This window comes from Xenopus laevis, chromosome 6L (genome assembly GCF_017654675.1).
Source record: "Xenopus laevis strain J_2021 chromosome 6L, Xenopus_laevis_v10.1, whole genome shotgun sequence".
In the NCBI taxonomy this organism is placed as follows: Eukaryota; Metazoa; Chordata; class Amphibia; order Anura; family Pipidae; genus Xenopus; species Xenopus laevis.
The window spans coordinates 103219608-103240989 of NC_054381.1; the positions used below are offsets into that span (position 1 = coordinate 103219608).

The window sequence follows — 21382 nt, forward strand, 5'->3', positions numbered from 1 at the left end:
GGGATGCACCGAATCCAGGATTTGGTTTGGGATTCGGCCTTTTTCAGCAGGATTCGGACGAATACTTCTTCCCTGCCGAACCAAATGCAAATTAGGGGCAGGGAGGGAAATCGTGTGACTCTTTTGTGACAAAACAAGGAAGTAAAAACGGTTTTCCCCATCTCACCCCTGGATTCGGTTCAGTATTAGGCCGAATCTTTCGCGAAGGTTTCGGCCGAATCCAAAATAGTGGATTCGATGCATCCCTAATCTATTTACCCAGTTTTTATTTTTAGACTGAACAATTCCTTTAAATTAGTGCTCTGGTGACAGGCAGATTTTGGCCTGGAAAAATATTTGATCGATGGAGCCAATTACCTTGCCTGTATGTTTTTAGGGTGTGGAAGGAAACCAATAATGTTAAACCACCAAAAAAGGGGGCACATGACACAATATATATTGATCACTCACTACATGGAACAGGTGGTCCAGGTGCACCAATCCCAGACCCTCAGCTTTGGGAGCGGATAAACCAGCGAAATACATGACATGACATGGGGCAGCTGGGAAATTGACAAAATGTCTAGCCCCATGTCAGATTTCAAAATTGAATATAAAAAAATCTGTTTGCTCTTTTGAGAAATGGATTTCAGTGCAGAATTCTGCTGGAGTAGCATTATTAACTGATGCGTTTTTGAAAAAAATGTTTTTTCCCCATGACAGTATCCCTTTAACTTTAACAATACCCCTCTTTTTGTATTTTGCTGGTTTATCTGCTCCCAAAGCTGAGGGTCTGGGGCTGGTGCACCTGGACCACCTGTTCCATGTGGTGAGTGATCAATATACTGTATATTGTGTCATGTGCCACCTTTTTTGGTGGTTTAATGTTATTGGTTTCCTTCCACACCCTAAAAACATACAGGCAAGTTAATTGGCTCCATCGATCAAATATTTTTCCATGCCAAAATCTGTTTTCTGATGACAGCATCCCTTTAAAGGGGTGGTTGACATTTGAGATAACTTTTAGTATGATGTAGAGAGTGATATTCTACGACAATTTGCAATTGGTTTAATTTTTTTATTATTTGTGGTTTTTCAGTTATTTAGCGTTTTATTCAGCAGCTCTTCAATTTGCATTTTAAGCAATCTGGTTGCTAGGGTGCAAATTCCCCTAGCAACCATACCCTGATCTGAATAAGAGACTGGAATATGAATAGGAGAGGAGCTGAATAGAAAGATCAGGAATATCGAATAGCAATAGCAATACAGTTGTAGCCTTACAGAGCATTTACTTTTTAGAAGGGAGTCAGCGACGCCCATTTGAAAGCAGCAAAGAGTCAGAAGAAAAAGGCAAACAACTATAAAACTATAAAAAATAAATAATGAAAACCAATTGAAAAGTTGCTCAGAATTGGCCATCCTATAACATACAAAAAGTTGCCTTAAAGGTGAACCACCCCTTTAAAAGTGTAATATTTATTGTAGATTCATTAAAATAGGAACAGAATCTCCATTGTTACCAATAAATATTACACTTTTAACATTTAAGGGCCCTTGTGGAAGGAAACCCAGGGACCCTAACATCGCAGCAATGCTAACCACTGTGCTATAGTGAGCATTTTCAGGCCTGCTACTACCTACACCAGTGATATTAGGTAGTTTCCATAAAAATCTATAGAGATGGCATAGACGTAGGTTGTTCTCCCTGGTGTAACATTTACATTGGACCTTTCTACTGCTTAAACCAATTGAGAAAGGGTGTGAGATTTTTGCTAATACATGTATGTTTTGGTTTTGGTATATTGCAACACCACTTTTTTATGACAATAATAAATTATATAATTGCTTAATATACTGCTGTCAGCATTTGAAACTACTTTACATCTGAAAACTTTTAGTGAATATCTTCATGACAACAAGGCAATGCAACACTGGTATACATGTTTTAGGCTAAGGCCATACTAGGCGATAGCGCAGCGATTTGACTCGCGGCGACTTTTCGCCGCGACTTTTAAGCCGCAATCGCTGGGGAAACTTTTGCACTGGCGTCTATGGGGAATCGCGAAAAATCGCCAGCGTAAAAACACACGCGGCGATCTTTTCTCTACTGTCGGCAATTTCGAGCGACAATAGAAAAAAGATCGCCGCGTGTGTTTTTACGCTGGCGATTCCCCATAGACGCCAGCGCAAAAGTTTCCCCAGCGATTGCGGCTTAAAAGTCGCGGCGAAAAGTCGCCGCGAGTCAAATCGCGGCGCTATCGCCTAGTGTGGCCTTAGCCTTACATTCACACTAGACTCCCTTACAGAAATTAGTGCATTTCCATTGAAATACTAATTATATAAATTGCATAATAACATTCCTGGAGAATGTGCTTGGGTACTCCAGTAATGCACACAGCATAATTAGGGTTTCCATGCCAAAAGTAAAAGAACACACTATCACTAATTAAATGATTACCTGAACAATGGGATGTCCTCCTGTAGATGCCTTCACAGCCCCTCGACTTCCTTCTGTCTCATAATGAGCTCTGTGGTGGGATTTGGGCTGCATGTCAATCCGAAGTTCATATGGCCCTGACTGGGATGGCAAATGCCAGTCAAGGGCAGGCAGAGAGGGGCTATAATGGAAAAGAATAGTAATTAAATATTTATACAAAAATATCATTCCACACCACAGGAATTTAGCACTATTACTTTGGAGACCATGATTAGCTATCTAACATTTAAAATTGTATCAATAGGTCTAATGCCATGACATAAGTAATTTAAAAGCTGACAAAACCTCTTTTCTCTTTATGAAGATGAATGACTATAGACTCGCTGATGCTTCACTTCTTAGCTAAATGGAAACTGTATGCATTAGGGTTTTTTTTACCCTAAATTCCTTTGTATTGATTTTATTTGTCTCAAAATGGAAAAAAGTAATAAATTGCGACATTTAAATTGCATAAACAGACTGTATAGCTTCAGGTCTATAAACGTATAATTATACATGCTAAATGCAGTTGTGTTGCCTGTCCCCCACAATCCCCTCTTGTGCCATCCCAGATCACTCCTGTTAGACATAGACATAGAAAGACAGAATCTCCAACACACACACAAACACAAGATATTTCTATTTTTTGTAGGCAACACTATTCAAGGACATTTGATGTTAAAATATCTCAAGGTGATACTACATTACAATTATAATTTAAAAAATAAATTACCCCCAAGGGCCCTGGCAGCTAGCAGACTGAAGGTAGGGAAGCAAAACATTTGTATTTTGCACATTTCATTTAATGTTTAGTCTCACACAATAATACACAATCAACAGCCTGATTAAAATGTGTTTAGAAAAGGTAGTTTACAAAGTCAATGAAATGATATTTCAGATGCAGTATTTCACTGCAATTTATTAGCAGTTAAGTAGCAGCAATATCATTATTTCCATTTCATTTGTGATGCAATGTTAGCAACAGACTATATAAATATACCATATTGTGAAACATTTTATCTAAGCAGTTGTAAGCACCTTTTATAAGAAAACAATACATGTATGGGACCTGTTATCCAGAATGCTCTGGACCTGGGATTTTCCAGATAAAGGATCTCTCCGTAATTTGGCTCTTCATACCTTAAGTCTACTAGAAAATAATGTAAACATTAAATAAACCCAATAAGCTGGTTTTGCTTCCAATAAAGTTTAATTATATCTTAGTTTGGATCAAGTAGAAGGTACTGTTTTAAAATGTTGTCTATGGGAGATGGCCTTTTCGTAATTCTGAGCTTTCTGGATAACGGGTTTCCGGATAAGGGATCCCATACCTGTACCACAAACTAATCTTCACATAACTTTGGCACGCACCAACAAAATAGCAGAATCTGAGAAAAGGAGATTTATTTAGAGATAAAAAAAAGCTTCCATAAAAAGATGGAAGACTTGGTATATCTGTACATTGCTCAGAGAAGCATTATATCACAGCTCAGTTATATTGTTTGTTTAATAAAAAAATAAAGGATAAACAAGCACTGCCTTTTAGATCAGCAACCACTGTTGTATGTTGTCTGTATCATTTATATATTATCATTTAGAAAGCCAATTGCATAAGTGTTAACTTTGCAATCTTTAATACTCTTGAAAATAACTTTCGGAGTGTACAGTGAATCTATCATGAGAAAATAGTCAGTTAATTCATTTGATAAATTTGTTTTTATGTTCAATTCCATTTTTGGTGAAACGGAATTTGACTACAGTTAAAAAAAAATACTGTGCTTCATTTACGAACTGTGGGGCAGGTTGTGACCTTAGGCACAGGTTTTTGCGTTTCAAAATAGAGAACACAGATTGACACCTTTCTAAGCAGGCCAAAGATGTATGTAATATAAAACATTTTGCAACACTTATTTAATAAGCTCAATACTAAACAGTGATTAGTATCACTGATCAGTTGCCGTTAGTGATGCACAGGTCAGCAAGTCATAGAACAAGACAGATTCTATGTTGTCCCTTCTCTATGTACACCCAACACGACATGAAGTTCCACTGAGATTCTGATACCAGTGCCGACCCCTGTAGCCAGATTTAGGCAGGATATTTGGGACAAGCCCATGACATTACCAGAGGAGATGGTTGGTAGTAGAAGTTAGGCCAGCCACACACCAGGATCCCGAATAACAACCACAAAATTTTAACACAACCATTTCGAACGGCAGTTACAGTTTCCACTTCAAATAATTATTTTTTTATACTTCATGTACCCCCATTAAAGGGGTAATAATTATATTTGTGTTATACTCATAATGAGACTTTATCTGACAAAAATCAGATAATAGTACTAACAAATACTTGCACCTTCTAACTTCCCAGGACAGGGCATACATGCCTTCAGCAGAGTCTGGTGTCTACTATTGCATCCACAATATATCCTATAAGTTTCTCTTTGGGTTGTCTATCTGGTTGGCTGTTCCTCCAGGAATAAGAAACCTATATAATTTGGAGGCTTAAATCTATGTAGAACCCTGTGTAGAAATTCTAAGAATAAACCATATTTAAATAAACAGTAACAAGTAGGAAAATGAAAAACCTAGAATTTACAATACTGCTACATCAATTGCATTTCAAAACATACAATATCTGTATAAAAAGCAGAGCATGGTTTTGGTAAACAACCAACCACAATAGCTCTAATAACAGCACATTTAAAGTGTTTTTCTGATTCCACACACCACAGTGGGGGTTAGGTAAGCGCTAAGAGCATATGGTACCAAAAATGATTAAACAGTTTGTTAAATGTCTATATAGACATAAAGTAGTACTTAACTACAAACTCAACCTACTGACAAACAATTTGTGTGAAACCTAAGATGGGAACATTCCTTGTATAGTTTTTTTTATCTTTCTTCTTGTTTGTTTTCCATTCTATTTAGCTTATGTTAATATTTATGTTTTTACTATGATACATAACTGCACATTGGCAGTGCACATATCAATCCATGAACTATGTTTTTGAAATGACTGCTTTCTCAACTAAATGCAGTCCTATCAGTTTTGTGATCATCTCAAGTTTCAGCAATTGGACTTGTGTTCAATGACATCAAACAAATGGTGTTCAATTTTGCACTGAATGATACATACTGAGTTTTATACGTACGATTCATCAATAAAAAAAATGACATTTAAAAAAAAAAAAAAAAAAAAGTAGACTTATGTCCACCATAAAAAGTAAGGCTTAAATAAAGCATTCCTAACAAGAAGGCACAAGAATATAATGTTTTGTCCTTTAATAAATTTTATTTTATTGTAGCTTTGCACTTTTCCTCCAAACTGTTGGTGCCATGTTCATAAAATAATGAATGAGAGCGAACACCTGAGATGAATAAAACTGAATTGTAAAATAAAAGGTGTTAAGAGAAACAGCTCCCCCGGAACCATTAAACTATAAGTGTTTGGAGGGGATTTACTAGGCTCTGTGATTCACCTAGTGCCGTTTTTGTATGAAGAAAATTAGTCAGAGCTGAGCAGTGAAGAGAGAATGTGAACATAATTTCGACAGGAACTACTGTAAAGTGGGCCAGGCCCCTAAAGAACATTTTCTTGAGCTGTCAAATAATATATGGGAAAAGGAAAGTGGCAGCATGTGCAAAACAAACAGATAAACTGAACTAAAAAGAGAAATTCTTGGAAAAGGTAGAAACCTCTGCTATCTAAAGGGTTCCATACATTACTATACACCCTGATGCCCCTTCTATTTCTTAATGAAAACAATATTTTGCCCCAACTAATCAGCAGGCAGCATTTACTGGTCATATATTTAAAAGTAAATATAGAGAGAATTAGCGAATTAGGTTGTGAGAGGAATAGTTCATAGATTTCTCATTTTAGTGTAAAGAACACTTGAACAACTAATATGACTGTTCCGCTTGTTATAAGCGGGAACTCCCTGATAAACTGTACCATAACAGTAAATAGCATGTTTGGCTCAGGGGCAGTTAGCATCATGTTTTTTTATATTATTCAGGCTCAATAACGTCAGTGTCCTCTGATGAAATGGGCTGATAAAATTACCATTCAATCAAAGAGTATCCATGTGTATGGGATGGAAACAAGCCCAATACATGAAACACGGTGGAAATTGTTTCACTACATAATCTTTGACCTCAGTGACGTATGGCATATATTAGGGTAGTGCAGCAAACTTTTAATGTTGATGGACCCTTGCTGTGGAAGGAAGTTTGGTTAAAATACAATTAGCAAAATAACCAAAATTTCTTTGCAGTAATATCCCAGAACAAATGTTAGGGAGTTCAGATGGAAAGATACTCCATGGGAGCAGGAAACATATTGTGACCAAAACAGGGGAATGCTTTTTCTTTTTATTCCACACCTTCTAACCACTTTCCTATAATACAAATATGTTGACGATGTGAAGCATCCTGTCTGCCAAGCAGAACCTCATCAGAGAAATCTATTAGCGTATGAAAAGCTACATTATTCAAACTTATGATTGACTATTACATACATCCACAGAAACGGAACTAGAGGGGGGCGGGCCCTGGCGCAGGACGCGCAGCCGGGCCCCAGCCCCCCTCCGTACACCCGGAACTGGCCCGGGAATATGCGCCGGGGGGCCCTGAGGGGGTGCGGGCCCCGGTAGTTCCGCCCCTGAACATACAAAATAAATACTGTGACATCAGCATACGGTTTGATGGCACAATGGGTTGATAAAAAATCTCTGTTGCAATGTGGTCAGTAGCATAGGGTAAACTTTAAAGGAACAGTAATACTAAACTATGAAAGTCACTATGAAAAGTCACTACAACATATTGTACTTTTTCCCCTACACTGGTACAACTGGTGTGTTTGCTTTATAAAGACTACTATAGTTTATACAAACATGTAGCCATGGGGGCAGCCATTCAAGCTGGAAAAAAGGAGAAAAGGCACAGGTTACATAGCAGATAACAGATAAAACACCATTGTATTAGACAGAGCTTATTTGTTTTGTGCTTGTAACACGTGCCTATTTTCCAGCATCTTGAATGACTGCCCCCATGGCTACAAGGCAGTCTTTCTGAAGCAAACGCACAGCTTTTACCAGTGCAGAGCAACAGTATAAAATATAAACCATATCCTGTGAAACAAAATTAAACCAAAAACAATTAAACAATATATATTTATTGAACCTGGCATATAGCTGTAGAATAGCTGTTAAATACAATTGCTTCGTATTCCAAAGTTGAACTTCAAAAAGCTGAAGCGATTCAAGTGCTATCCCACCTGCGATTCACATTCTAGCCAGCGGGAAGGCATTTCAGGGGGGATTAGTCACCCAAAGCAATCTCCCTGAATAGCAGCGTGTGCCACCACCCTAAATGGGTAACTCAAACATTGTTTGAAACAGAGTCCTGAACCCATTGACAGAGCTTGAATGCAATATGATCAGCACCTTTTTAATGCACTATACTATTTCGAAGGTGCAAAGTGTGCTTGCAGCCTTCCCATGCTGCAGAACCAAAAAACTCCTCTTTACAGCTTCTTCATCTCTTGTGTGCTTTAAAAAACCTGTCAACTTTTGGTAGGAAAAAGCAATATAGTTTTATTCCGGAAAAAAGAAGTTACTTAAAGAGTTTCCAAGGAAAATGTTGTTTCGTGCTACCCATGTGTCTAACAACTTTTTATTAGGGATGGGCGAATTTGTCCCGTTTCGGTTCGCCAACGGCGAAATGTTGCCGACATTTTTTTGACACACAATGCCTTACAAGTCTATGGCCGTAATTTTTCGGCAAAAAAATTCGCCCATCCCTACTTTTTATTAAAGAGAGTATGAACTGAAGAATTGGTGGATCCTCTGTCTGAATTCTCAGTGTTGTTTAGCACATGGTGCTATTTACTAAAACTCAAATGTATCTAGTTTTTTTTTATTAAAAGAAAGTCAGCCTAACTCCCATCCACAAATTGAACTCATTTATCAAATAATCAGCTCAAAAAAGTCTCTGTGGGAAAAGTCTCAATAAAATCCTTTAAAAATTCAGATTATACAATTTATTTGAGTTTGACGCCCCGATGACTTGATTTTTTTGGGTTGTCGCCCCAAACCCCCCGATTATCCAGTGCGGAACTATTTCAAAAAACACCTTCAGGGACATCTGCCATTGACTTCTACATGACCTTGACAGGTTTTAGCGGGAGTATTTACGGATTTGGATTTTTAGTTGCTTTAGGGTATAATAAATCTCTAAAAATTCAAGTTTTTTTTTCATCTAAAAATTTTCTCCTCCAGCCTGCAATGTTGTTTTACTATAGCCTATGGAAAAGAAGTAAGTTTCTGGAAATAATGGTAAGAACTGTTCCTGCAAATGCCCTTGTGGCAAAGACCAGCATTGTTTTGTTTTTTTCAAATGGAAAAGAAAAGCCGATTTTTAGAGGTGAACAACCCCCAAAAACTTCACTTCACAGCAATATTTCAAAACATGTATCAAAAAAAAATAATAAAAGAAGCAAATTCATGTAAAAGTCATGATTTGCACTTGAAAACTCAATAAATTGGAGGTTTTCAAGTTTTTTTAGCCTATAAACTCGATAAGTTTGAGGTATTCGGGTTTTTACCAAAATGCATTCAATCGAGTTTTGACATTTTTCAAAAATAAGCAAATATTCAAGTTTGTTTAAATTGTGATTTTCTACGAGATAGAAAAACCCTCACAAACTCGACCTTTAATAAATAACCCCCTAAGCTGTCCTAAACTACAGTTTCCAATATACTTAGCTAAAAAGTCTGAAGTATACTTTAAAATTCAGCTTTACAAGTTTACAATTTTCTGCTCATTGGAATGTATGTCTTTTCTTGCCACATATGTAGCACAATTACCATTTTCAGATCACAAATTTGCCACGTGCTGTGGTAAGTAAACATATATTAATATGTATATATATATATATATATATATATATATATATATATATATATATATATATATATATATATATACTGTAAATATATAATCCTCCAATATATTTATTGTCTCTACACCTTTAGAAAGAAAGAATCCCTAAGGTCTTATTTGCCCAGGGGTAGTGTGAATAGACTGCTGCTCTTATGAAAGCAAGAAAGACACAAGGTAATTTCCTGACCTTCAGTCCAGGGACTACAAATGGTTGGTATAGGTTTACATGACTCTTGTAATGACTTCCCAGGCCCTCTCATTTAACACTTTTATTGTGTTAGGTATCTGCTGTCATTGTCGAAAGAGAAAGTTGTAGTTGTGTTTTTTTTCCTTACAATAAATTCCCTTAGCTTTAATATAATAGTATAATAGTCATATCATGTCCCCTATTACAACCAAAACACCTTTTATAACAAAAATAAGGAATGCACAGAATGCAGCGCTTTTAAGCAAGATTCAGCAGAATCCTAAGGGTTATCCTGAATAAAATCTGAACCCTTATCTCCATATGTTATAATAGGCACCAATCAGATGTTCTTTTAAACAGATGATCGGTGAATGCAACCTGCTGATTGGTTGTTACAGATTACTGCACCTGGGCAAACCTTCAGCATATTTTTTAAAAAAAATTTCTTTTTTTTCTTTTCACAATTCGAGAAAAAAATGTGAATATTCAAGCAACTAAAATCAACAAAAATTAATTAAAATATATTGACACCAGTGGCTCGTATTCTGTGCTATATGTAGCCCATAACACTACTTACATTATATCTAAATACTTTCAAATAATGAACACAACCACAAGTGAAGAGACTGATAATATTTGCATAACTTCTATATAAAACATTCCTCAAAACATTACCCATATAACCCTTTATTCATTTATCTTTTTACTTTCTTAGCATATGAGAAGAGTGAGCATTTTGCTGACCATGCAATTTCCAACTCAGAAGCAGGGAGCAAATGCTCAATTGCCCCATTGACTTAAAGGACAACTAAACTCTAAAAATTAATATGGCTAAAAATGGCATGATTTATATAATGACCTTATTGCATCAGCCTAAAGTTTCAGCTTCTCAATAGCAGCAATGATCCAGGACTTAAAACTTGTCACAGGGGGTCACCATCTTAGAAAGTGTCTGCGACACTCACATGCCCAGTGGGCTCTGAGCAGCTGTTGAGAAGCTAAGTTTAGAGGCAGTCGCAAATTATCCAGCAGAAAAGGAGGTATTTCTCAAATATAAGCTGATGCTACATTAAATTCTGATGCTGGTTGCACTGGTTTCTGTGCTGCCATGTAGTAATTATCTATAGTAATTCCTAATCAGCATTATATTGTGACATTTATATTCTATGTGTACTGTATATTGCGGGTTCCATAAGTGACAGCAGCACAGAGCATTTGCAGTGAATCAGCAGAAAAGAAGATGGGGAGCTACTGGGGCATCTTTGGAGACACATATCTTCCCTACTAAAGGGCTGCGGTTGCATTGGGCTGGTACAAAAGCTCAAAACATAATGTACAATATTTTTAGTCTACATCTTTAGGTAAGCTTTAGTTCTCCTTTAAACAATAATCGCATTGGCGCTGCCAGAGCACTCACAGGCTTTGTTTTCTAACCTGTCTGCCCATGAAAAAGGACATAAATAAATTATTATTTTAAAGTGCTATATATGCATATGAAACTTACACTGGCATTTTGCAGAAGGTCCTCTTAAATACTGAATTTATATGGCGTATGGTACAGGTAAACATGATAGAGAGAAACAGTATAATTGTGCCGTGGTTAATATTGCTCTCCAGGCAGGGCACAATCTACAATACATTAGTATAGTCTCTACATGTTTGTGTGGGTTATTTCTAGGTATTCCAACTTGCTCCCAATACTTCCCAAACATAATTGTAGGTGAATTTGCTTCTGAAAGGGGCATCGTTTTCGGGCAAAAATCTGTTGTTGTTTATTTTTAAATTAAAGATAAAGACAGGCTTCTCAGTATGACGCGGGCACTTCATGGCATAGGATTCCCATGTGCCAAGAGCCTTCAGGACGTTTGACTAAGGAATGTGTCCTTCAATATATTGCTGCCAAAATCCCATTAATTTCTTCATAATTACAGTGCACCCACTGTAACCATCTCAATTTCATAGGACTTCCTAATATATGGGTACAAAAGGGACTAATGTGAAGTACAGAAGAGTATAGCACAACACAAGAAGTCAGCTGAGGATTCCTCTCTTTTCATTGTGTCATCCTGCTAACCTTGTAAGATGGCTATCTAGCAATTCTAGTACAACGTGTTGCAACACACTTTCATTTTCTAGGTTGATGATCTGTTCATTTTTCAATCTAAATTTAACATTTTTCAAAATTGCATTTCAGTTTGTGCATAAAAGATATAATATTTAAAAAGAAAATGAAGATACAATATTTTATGAATTTTTTTTTTTTTTTGCTAAATAGGCCTTTAAAAAATAGTATATTTCCAATATTCATGTGACTACTCCTTCCCACCCTGTCATGGGATTCTAGAAATCTTTACTATACAGAATGAGTCAGAAGTGTTAGGCAGAAATAGTGACTGTAACATTTACCATTAAAGAAATAGTTGTTTTTTTTAAACACTTCTCTAATGTAAAACTTTAAACATTGCTGGTACAAATAAGGAATGCATACATAGATAATGTTTAATAAACTAGATTATTTACCAGAGATAAGTGCAGTAATAATTTCAAGCAATTGTGTCTGTGTATGTTAGATAACTGTATTCAAAAGCTGCTGTCAACAGAGTAGTAAGTAAATCACTGGATCAAGTAATATTATTATATTTTAGTTTATATAACACATTCCTTTTTTCAAGAGACCATATACTTCCCGTATTCCTGGGAAGAACCAGCAAGCTAAGTTTTGGGTTCTTTGTGAAAGGGCCTATTCCTCAGGACCTATGTGACACTGCCACTGAATATGACAGTACAGAAGAGAAATTACTTGTATCAGATCTAATTGATGTAGTTATTTGTAGTGAGTGCATTAGTATAATTTTTGTAGTCCTATACAAATTACAATATCATGAAGAGGCAGCTTTTTAAACAATTGTCAAACATTCCCAATTCTGTTTCTCGTGTTTTATCTTTTATCGTATTTCTCATGTCAATTTTCTTGAGTGCCAAGATGACTGCGGACCCTTCAGAATTTGAGTTAATTGAGGGATATAAATACATTCAAACCAATGCTTATAAGCCCATTGGTTTGAAAGATACTTGGGGCCTATAAGCTTCAAAAATGTTTTGGCGAGAAAAGTGTAAAAAAAATCTGATAAACTTCAAAAACATTTCAATCTGAGAAAAAGATAATTTTTTTCAAGTACAACTGCACTGACAAATACAGAATCCGAAAGCAGGCATTTTGGGGCTGATCCCTGCTGTTTTACTGAGGTGCATAAAGCTGGCCATAGATGTTAAGATTTTTAAAAGATCAGATCCTCATCGTGAGACCACGATTTTCTCGGAACGATCGTACGATCGTACGAATTGACCATCAACTAAAAAGACAAATTTGCCAGGAAAACAAAGGGGAGCTGCCTGCTTGGCCCGGCAAACATAGATTGCACTGGGGCCGACAAAGATTTTTTAACCTGGTCGATCAATTTCCTGATGTCGGCCGAAAAATCGTAAAATGTTCGATCTATCGAATCCCACTAACCGCACGATAATTTCGAAGGATTGGTCGGACTTCGCTAAAATTGGTCGTTCGGCAAGAAGAATCATGCGTCTATGGGGAGCTTTAGAGAGTGGATCTGCTTCTCTCAACCTGCAAAAAAAACTCAGACTGAGAGCAGCAGAGCCAACACTCTGTGTGGCCTAGCACTGCTGACACTCAAGGGCACAATGTCTCTGCATTTTATTCATAAATTACCCTCGGTATCTTAGTAAAATAGTGAACAACATTATTCACTAACAAAAAAACATTTGAAACTATGACTTGCCAGACTATCACTACTTGCACCACTTGCACTTGTACACACATCTTTCAAGTGATGATACCTTTTTTTAAATGACCTCTTTTGATAAAACACTGAAGTCCGCAACTACAAAATAAGGGGATCAGTGCAATTAGTGGTGTTTTTACCTGAAATGCAACATTATTTGCTAGATCCGAGCACCAACATCAAAAACTGTGCAAAATTGAGAATTGGCAGGTGCACTGCTAAATGAAAGCCCTGTACTTAGCACCTGCCCAAGGCAGGTTTAAGATACAATTGCACCCAGGCACACTGCACTCTACACCTCATTTGCCTCTTATAAAGTTACAAGTAACCAAAAAACATAAAGTCTACAATTGAATCCTACTATATATGACACATAAAGAGTTACATTATTGACAATTTTGCGAATACCAGGATAAGCCTCTTATTGTATACACAACTGTAGAAAGGAAACAACACAGACATAAAACAGAAAAATGCACAACACAACAGGAAATTCAAATAAATTAAGCCTGGAACATGGTGGGGGAAAAATATAATTTTAAAACACTATAACATTTTATGAACTCAGGAAATTCCAGAGGAATACTAATTTAAAAATTATTTCCACTAGTAGGGTGCTCCTAATTTATCAGTCCTTTTAAACTTTTTCCTGCCAAGCACTTGTTTCTTTTGTATTAGCAGACAAAGGTTCTAACTGCTGTATAATACATGCAGAACCAAAATGACTACTAAATTACTCTTGCCAAAATTATCATTTTGACAAAGCCAAACACCCCTATTTCAAGACAAAATATAGCAATGTTCTAACAAATCCATCAGCAAAATATCATACAACTGCAACTATTTAATTTGAAGAATCTTCTGAGATCAATACAAAGGTTCTGCTCATCTCTGCTTGTTGTTGGTGGTGGGGAATGGTTCAAGTGTTAACGACTGATGTAGTAAAACATTTTTCAAGTAGTGACCCAATAATCCATTATCTTATATATCTGCAGTGGCCTTATGAAGAATTCCTATAGCCACCAGTATGCCCAAAACTCCATAGATAGATATCCTTGTATGGAATCACATTTATAATACCAACAATACACAAAATTGGGCAGCACTGATCTAACATCCACTAAACAACCTATCATATAACCAATTAGTAAGCAGATATCCAGGTTCCCAGCAGAAAGACAACAATCTAGTCCTTACATGTAAATCTTTACACTAAAATTATAGGGCAAAATATATAAATTGGCAAAAAGGGGGTGGGTGGTGCCATTATTTTGCTTTTGCTGGCCTATCTGCATGTCACAATATTATTTAGAAACTGCCAATATAAATGTTGAAAATATATGCAAGGCCCAATGAATTCATTTGCACTTTGTTATTATTGTTTGTTGAATAAATAAATGAAATTCAAATGTGGTATATGCCCTGCTTAATTACAGAGAGTAAATATAATACAGCTATTCGATCCATTTTCAGCAAACCCATTATCCAGAAAGCTCCAAATTATGCAAAGGTCATCTCCCATAGACTCAAATAATTACAATTTTTAAGAATGATTTCCTATTTCTCTGTAAATCTTTATTGGAGGCAAAACAATCCTATTGGGTTTAAATAATATTTAAATGACTTTTTAGTAGATTTAAGATAAGGAGATCCAAATTATGGAAAGAGCCTTTGTCCAGAAAACCCCAGGTCCCAAGCATTCTGGATAACAGGTCTCATACCTGTACAGCAAGTTCTCATAGAGCAGTACAATAATATTGCATGTATTCACTGTAGCATTCATTTTCAGTGAATCCAGCCATTGAACTTGTATATCATACAACAGGCCACAAAGTTACAAAGCACAACACTAGTAGGCTGTAATGGCCTAATAATCACTATTTTCTATTTTGTAGCCGTGACAAGTAGCTGCGATTAGCTCTGTGTGTCTTCGGCCTAAAAAGCGGAGAAATGTAATGCTAAGTGTATGGAGCACAGCAAGAAATGGTTGTTTTGAAGCTGAATGCATAGGTGTGCTTGATCCCCTGCAAAAAGTGAATGAGCACATATAGGGGCAGATTTATCAAGGGTCGAATTTCGAAGTTAAAAATACTTCGAAATTCGACCATCGAATTGAAATACTTCGAATATCAAACTCGTATTTTTTTAGCGAATTTGGGTAACCTGCGGTCGAAGTAAAATTATTCGATCCAACGATTACATCCTTCGAATCGAACGATTCGAAGGATTTCATCGATCGATCAAATGATTTTACTTCAACTTCCAAAAACTTAGAAAAATGCTCTAGAAGGTCCCCATAGTCTAACATAGCACTTCGGCAGGTTTAATTTGGCAAAGTATTGAAATCGAAGTTTTTTTTAAAGAGACAGTATCTCGATTATCGAATGGTCGAATATTTGAACGATTTTACTTCGAATCGAATTTGAAATTGTAGTATCCTATTCGATGGTCGAAGTATCCAAAAAATTACTTTGAATTTCGAATTTTTTTACTTAGAAAATTCCCTCGAATTCACTTCGACCCTTTATAAATCTGCCCCATATTGTCCCACTCGACCACTGACAGGATGGCATCTCTAGAATATGTAAATATGTATCTCTAGAATATGAAATATGTCTCCCAAGGGCAGACAGTGTATCCGTCACCTACGTGTAAACATTTTGCGTTGTTAGTGCAAACTTTGCATCTGGCCTAGTCATCCATAGCAACCACTCAGTATATAGCATTTACTAGTCACCTGTTTGAAAGCAAACATCTGATTAATTGTCATGGGTAACTAGAACTGGGAAAATGCTGTGCCTTTTATTACATTAAACTTGCTTTACAATGTACAGCCCTCGGTACTTGCTAGGACCTGAACCTTAGGTTAAGGGTAACATCTGTGCCTGATACTACCTAATCCAATCAAATGCAAATTGCTATGGCTGTTCATCAAATGTCATCAAAAACAATATTTCTAACATCAACAAGGCTGACTAGTTTTCCAGCTGTAATTAATGTTGTGTAAAACCGAGCATGCTTACATTTATCTATACATTTAATATGCTGTAAAGATCTCTCACACAATAATTAGCAAACTCTTCTTTTACTGGAATACAATAAAGCAATTTTATGGATATATATATATATATGAAAGAAATGTAATTAATCTTGAGTCATTTTGTAATTGTCTTACCTCAAATAGGATGTTGGAGATATATTCTTTGGTTTGGCCCACTGATAGGATTGCTGTGGAACAGATAAATATTGATCACAGAAATTTCCTTTCCTTATGTGATGAAATCCAGAATAGTCATCTGGTGATAAGTCATTAATTGATGACATTGTGCTATGGTCATCACAAATAGGCTCTGTCTTAAGAGACATGTTGGGTGTATGATCTGCTGCTGTTTTTCTAGATTTTATTGGAATGCCATCATTCATGTCTGTTGGGTCAGTTGTAAGAGCATTGATTGCTGCAACTATAGCAGAACTGGTATACTGATGAGTGTTTCCCAACCAAGTTTCATCGGTTACACTAACACGTGGGGAATTATGAGGAGATGGAGTTGGTGAGTGGTGTGGTGAGTATGATGTCTGACGACCATTTAGGCTGTATTTTCTTTTGATGCATGGAGAAGAGGGGCGTGAATTTGGGGCATTTAACCAGTTTTCCTCTGAAATGCTTGTCCTGGGTGATGTAGATGGAGAATGCCTAGGTGAACTAAGCAAAGTGCAGGTTACCATACTCCTCTGGTATCCTTCTTCAGGATCAGTGGTTTTGGGAGAAACACAAGGTGACTGCCACGGAGAGGTCTGCGGGGAAGTAAATGGATAAGAGTAATTTGATTCAAAAGAAGAAGCCTCAGAATTACAGCTTCTGGAAGACAAACTGCTTGCAGGACTTAAACAAGATGGATCTCGGTAAGTGTCAACATTTGGCAAGTTCAGAGTTGCTGTAGAATGTGTTCTCTTTGCTTGTGGCATGGCTTCCTCAACATCTGGTTCATTAAAAAACTGGTTATGGTTAGGATGCATTGCTAAGCATGATGTGATCTCAATTCTGGGACTTTCTAATGCTGGGGGTCCAATGGGTCTTATGCTAGGAGATAGATAATATCCAGTAGCCTCACTGTCTAGGTTCCCTCCATATCCAGGCAGATGACTTGAAGATGGAATAATGGAAATGACTGGGTTTGATGACTGAAGGCCATGGCATGGGTTTGATAATGAAGAATTCATCACACCCAGTGACAGACTGGCACTTAAATTGGAAGATGCATAGTTAAAGTGCTCTGAAAAAAAATTATTACAAAAATGTTAGTAAAAACAGAAATAAAATCACAAGCCTATTTTTTTTCATGTTAACTTTAACAATAAAAGTAATATGATACTGCAAGTGTCAAAGTGCATGAGTGATGGTCAAAATATGTGCTTTTATCAGTGAGCAGCACAAGGATAAAAAATTAACAGAATACAGTACAGAGATACCAATTTATGCGTGCTTAATGATGCAAAAAAATGAAATAATAAAATCTAGCAGATGCAACGCAAGTGAATAACATTAGTACTGATAGGAGATTGCTACCATATTTGGATTCTTGTGGTGGGATTCATGATGTGGCTGCATAACTGCAGCCTTAAAGTGCTATTAACAAGTCAGATTTTATGATGTGTCAGTGCATCAGACATGTACAATGAATACTTGTTCAAGGAGGGTGAATGTTCTTGAAGAATGCTCAGATAAATTTAAGACACTTTTTCTTTGAAGTAGAAAATTGCTTCCAATTAGAAACAGGAAAGCAATATTTTGGGTTAGTCAGATTAATAGTATTATATATAGGCTATGGAGTTTGCCTGCCATTGCCAGTGGAAAACATTGGCAAACAAAACAGCCCAGTCAGCCTGTTACAACTACTAATAGTGCTACATGAAAACAGCCACATAGAATCCAGGAGACCAGTGCTGGTTCATGTGCAGTCTAATGACAGCACGGACAACCTGTCATTTTCTATTCTTGTAAATGCCTGCCCTGACCTGTGCCTGGACTTTGCCACAATCATTACTTAACCCTTTGTGCTCGCTGATTCTGCCTGTTCTAATGCCATTCTTGCTAATCCTACCTGCTCTCCAAGACTTGCTTCCTCCTCAGTCCTAACTTCCTAACCTTGAGGCCAGACTCAGTCCAAGTAAAAACATGTGCCTGCCACCCTAGAGCCAAGCAATATGCAATTAATAGCCTTATAAATAGACAAGATGGTGCTGCATGCAGGAAGATGACAGCAAAACACACTCAGTTTCTAAAATTATTCTTAAACAGTTTCCTAATCAGTCTATCTAGCTTTCAGTTTAAAATATTAATGGCTGCTTAAAGGAACAGTAAGACCAAAGAATTAAGTGTCTTAAAGTACTGCACTGTTGCCCTGCACTGGTAAAACTGGCCTGTTTGCTCCACAAACACTACTATAGTTTATATAAACAAGCTGCTGTGTAGCAACGGCAGAAATTGAAAAAAGGCTATATGAAACAGTTTAAATAGTGGATAACAGATAAAACCATTATGTTGTACAGAGCTTGTCTGCTGTGTAACCTGAGACTTTTCTCATTTGAATGGCTGCCCCCATTGCTACACAACCACTTATTTATATAAACAATAGTAGTGTTTCTGAAGCAAACACAGCAGTTTTCCCAGTGCAGGGCAACGCTACACTTTTATGTTTTGATGTTACTGTTCCTTTAACATTCTATAGAAGTCCTATCCTATTCCTTTCTGGCTTCGAGACAACTGCCTGGTTGGTAGGGTAACTGGGACCTTTGCAAACAGAAAATCTGTAAAACAAAATGTTAAATAATTTAATGGCTAATGAAAATGAATTTCCTTTCCTTAGAATACCATAGTGCACATTACAAAGTGAGTCTGGACTACCTCTTAAAGAGATAAGTACTACTGTAATAAAAGAACTTGCCAAACCCTGTTATATGGCTAAATACCATAGTTTACAAATGTATCTTGACATAAAAATATAAAAGATGGTGGTTTTCAAGTTTGGTCACCAGTTCTGTTATCATGCCATTCAATGTTGGGAGGCATTAAGGCTATGCCGTTAAAATTTTTAGTTGTAGTGATGTAACATGATTTAGTCTGCTTTCTTTAGATACATAATTCCCCACCTATAGCCCCCAGTTTTACTTGAACTCTCAGTGAGCCTCCACAGTACACTCATGCAAAAGAGTTTTGCTGTGGCTGCAGCAGTGGCTGGACATTTAGTATACAGCCACCAAAGTTTGACTGTGGTGTGATGGCAGTCACAGAATAGAAAAGAACTCCTGATCTAGAAATATGTGCCAGTATGCATTATATGCATTATTGTTTTACAAAATTGTCAAATAATCTGAAATAAAAGTATACAAATGTTGTTAAATTCTGCTGGGAACTGGCCTGCTGCCGGAATGAATGCATTGTCTCATACAATGGAACTCTAAAGTCTGCACTAAATTTATTGAATTACTGTAATTGGATATATGAAAAAGTATTTGCTATTGACTATTCTTTATGTGACAGATGTGACAAATTAATGGTTATGAATCAAAATGTTCCAGATGGAGAAATTGAGACATCAACAATAAAGTTCCCTTATCCAAATAAGCATTTCAATAATGAGCTACCCAGAATTCTCCAAAATGAAAAACTTATTGGTTGTTTAAAGCAAATTAATTCAAGCAGAATTGATTGCTGCTTTTCAATTTTGCATGGAGATCTGTATAGTTTATGAACGGAACCTTTAGCTAGAGTTTGGATTATATGTTAAAAAGGCATCCAGCTGAAATGGAGATGGTTTCCTAATATTTACCTCTAGTAGCTATGCAGCTAGAGTATCCAGTGCAACAACTATTTCACTACTGTGCATCTGTGCTTGTAAGAAATATTTCTGTTTGCACAACTCAATAATCCTCAAACCTAAATATTTGCTTTTAATATGGAGAGATAAAAGATTTATAAGGTGTAGTATTACATAAGTTGATATGCTGTGACTGCCCACACACATTGTAAGGTGAGCTGACCCAAAGTTACACTATCTTTTATCTCTTCAAAAGCTTGGTGACGTAAGCATTGTTGTGCTTTCTGAATAAATGTTCATTCATTTCTAATAATCTCTTAAAGCAAACTACTGCCAACAAAGACAGCCCAGAATGAAAGCCTCGCTCTCAGTGCAAACCTCGCTTTCAATGATAGCTACACTACAATAAAAAAGTAAAATTAGGAAGTACAGATGCAGGGGCTATTTTCAGTTGGTGGTTCCTAAACTGGCCAGCTCCCTTGCAGAAACCTAATTTTATTTCATTTTAATTAATGGAAAAAGGAGCACTAGAATACATAGGACGTTATGCATTAATCCCGAATCTTTCAACCGAATCCTGAGTCAAATCCGAACCCTAATGTAGAACAGGGAAGGGCAAAAAGGAAAATCACAATTTCCCTATTTGTGTCACAAGAAATCACTTTCATTTTAAGTATCTGGTTAGACCAGGCACTAGGATTTGGCCAAATCCGAATCCTGCATTTCTAAATTTCTAAATAAAGTATCTTTCATAAGCAACTACAGAATAAAAAATAATAATAAAGCCACAGCAGAGTTTTAAATAAATTATAAAATTGGGGTTTTTCAAAGGACAGCAACCTGAATGGTACATTTCAATAAGATGTAGACTGTAGTATTTTAAGCCAATTTGCAATTAGCATTCATTTTTTTTTTTTTTTGTAGGTTATGAAATATTTCTGCTGCTAGGGTCAGAATGTTAGAAGATGATAACAGAGGGCCAGAAAAAAAGATAAGCCATTAAAATGAAGAAAAATAATAAAACCTTCAAAGTAGATATGTTTTGTGGTCTTGGGGGCAGCAAACCTGATAACTAGATTGCATTTTCAGTAACAGGAATGCTAATATTTAAAAAACCATAATAATGACAATGAGAAATTGAAAAGCTTCTTAGAATAGACACTATAAGATAC

General features: G+C 36.5%; 1 protein-coding gene across 5 annotated transcripts in view; it reads right to left on the reverse strand.

The window, feature by feature from the left end:
• The window catches only part of nfatc1.L (nuclear factor of activated T cells 1 L homeolog), a 128953-nt gene that overhangs the window by 95766 nt on the left and 11805 nt on the right, over positions 1–21382 (reverse strand). For all 5 annotated transcript variants that reach the window (XM_018266473.2, XM_018266475.2, XM_018266474.2 and 2 more), the window contains 2 exon segments: positions 16568–17666; positions 2438–2597 (listed from right to left, as the gene is read on the reverse strand). In XM_018266473.2, the coding sequence (XP_018121962.1) occupies positions 2438–2597; positions 16568–17666 (1259 nt within the window).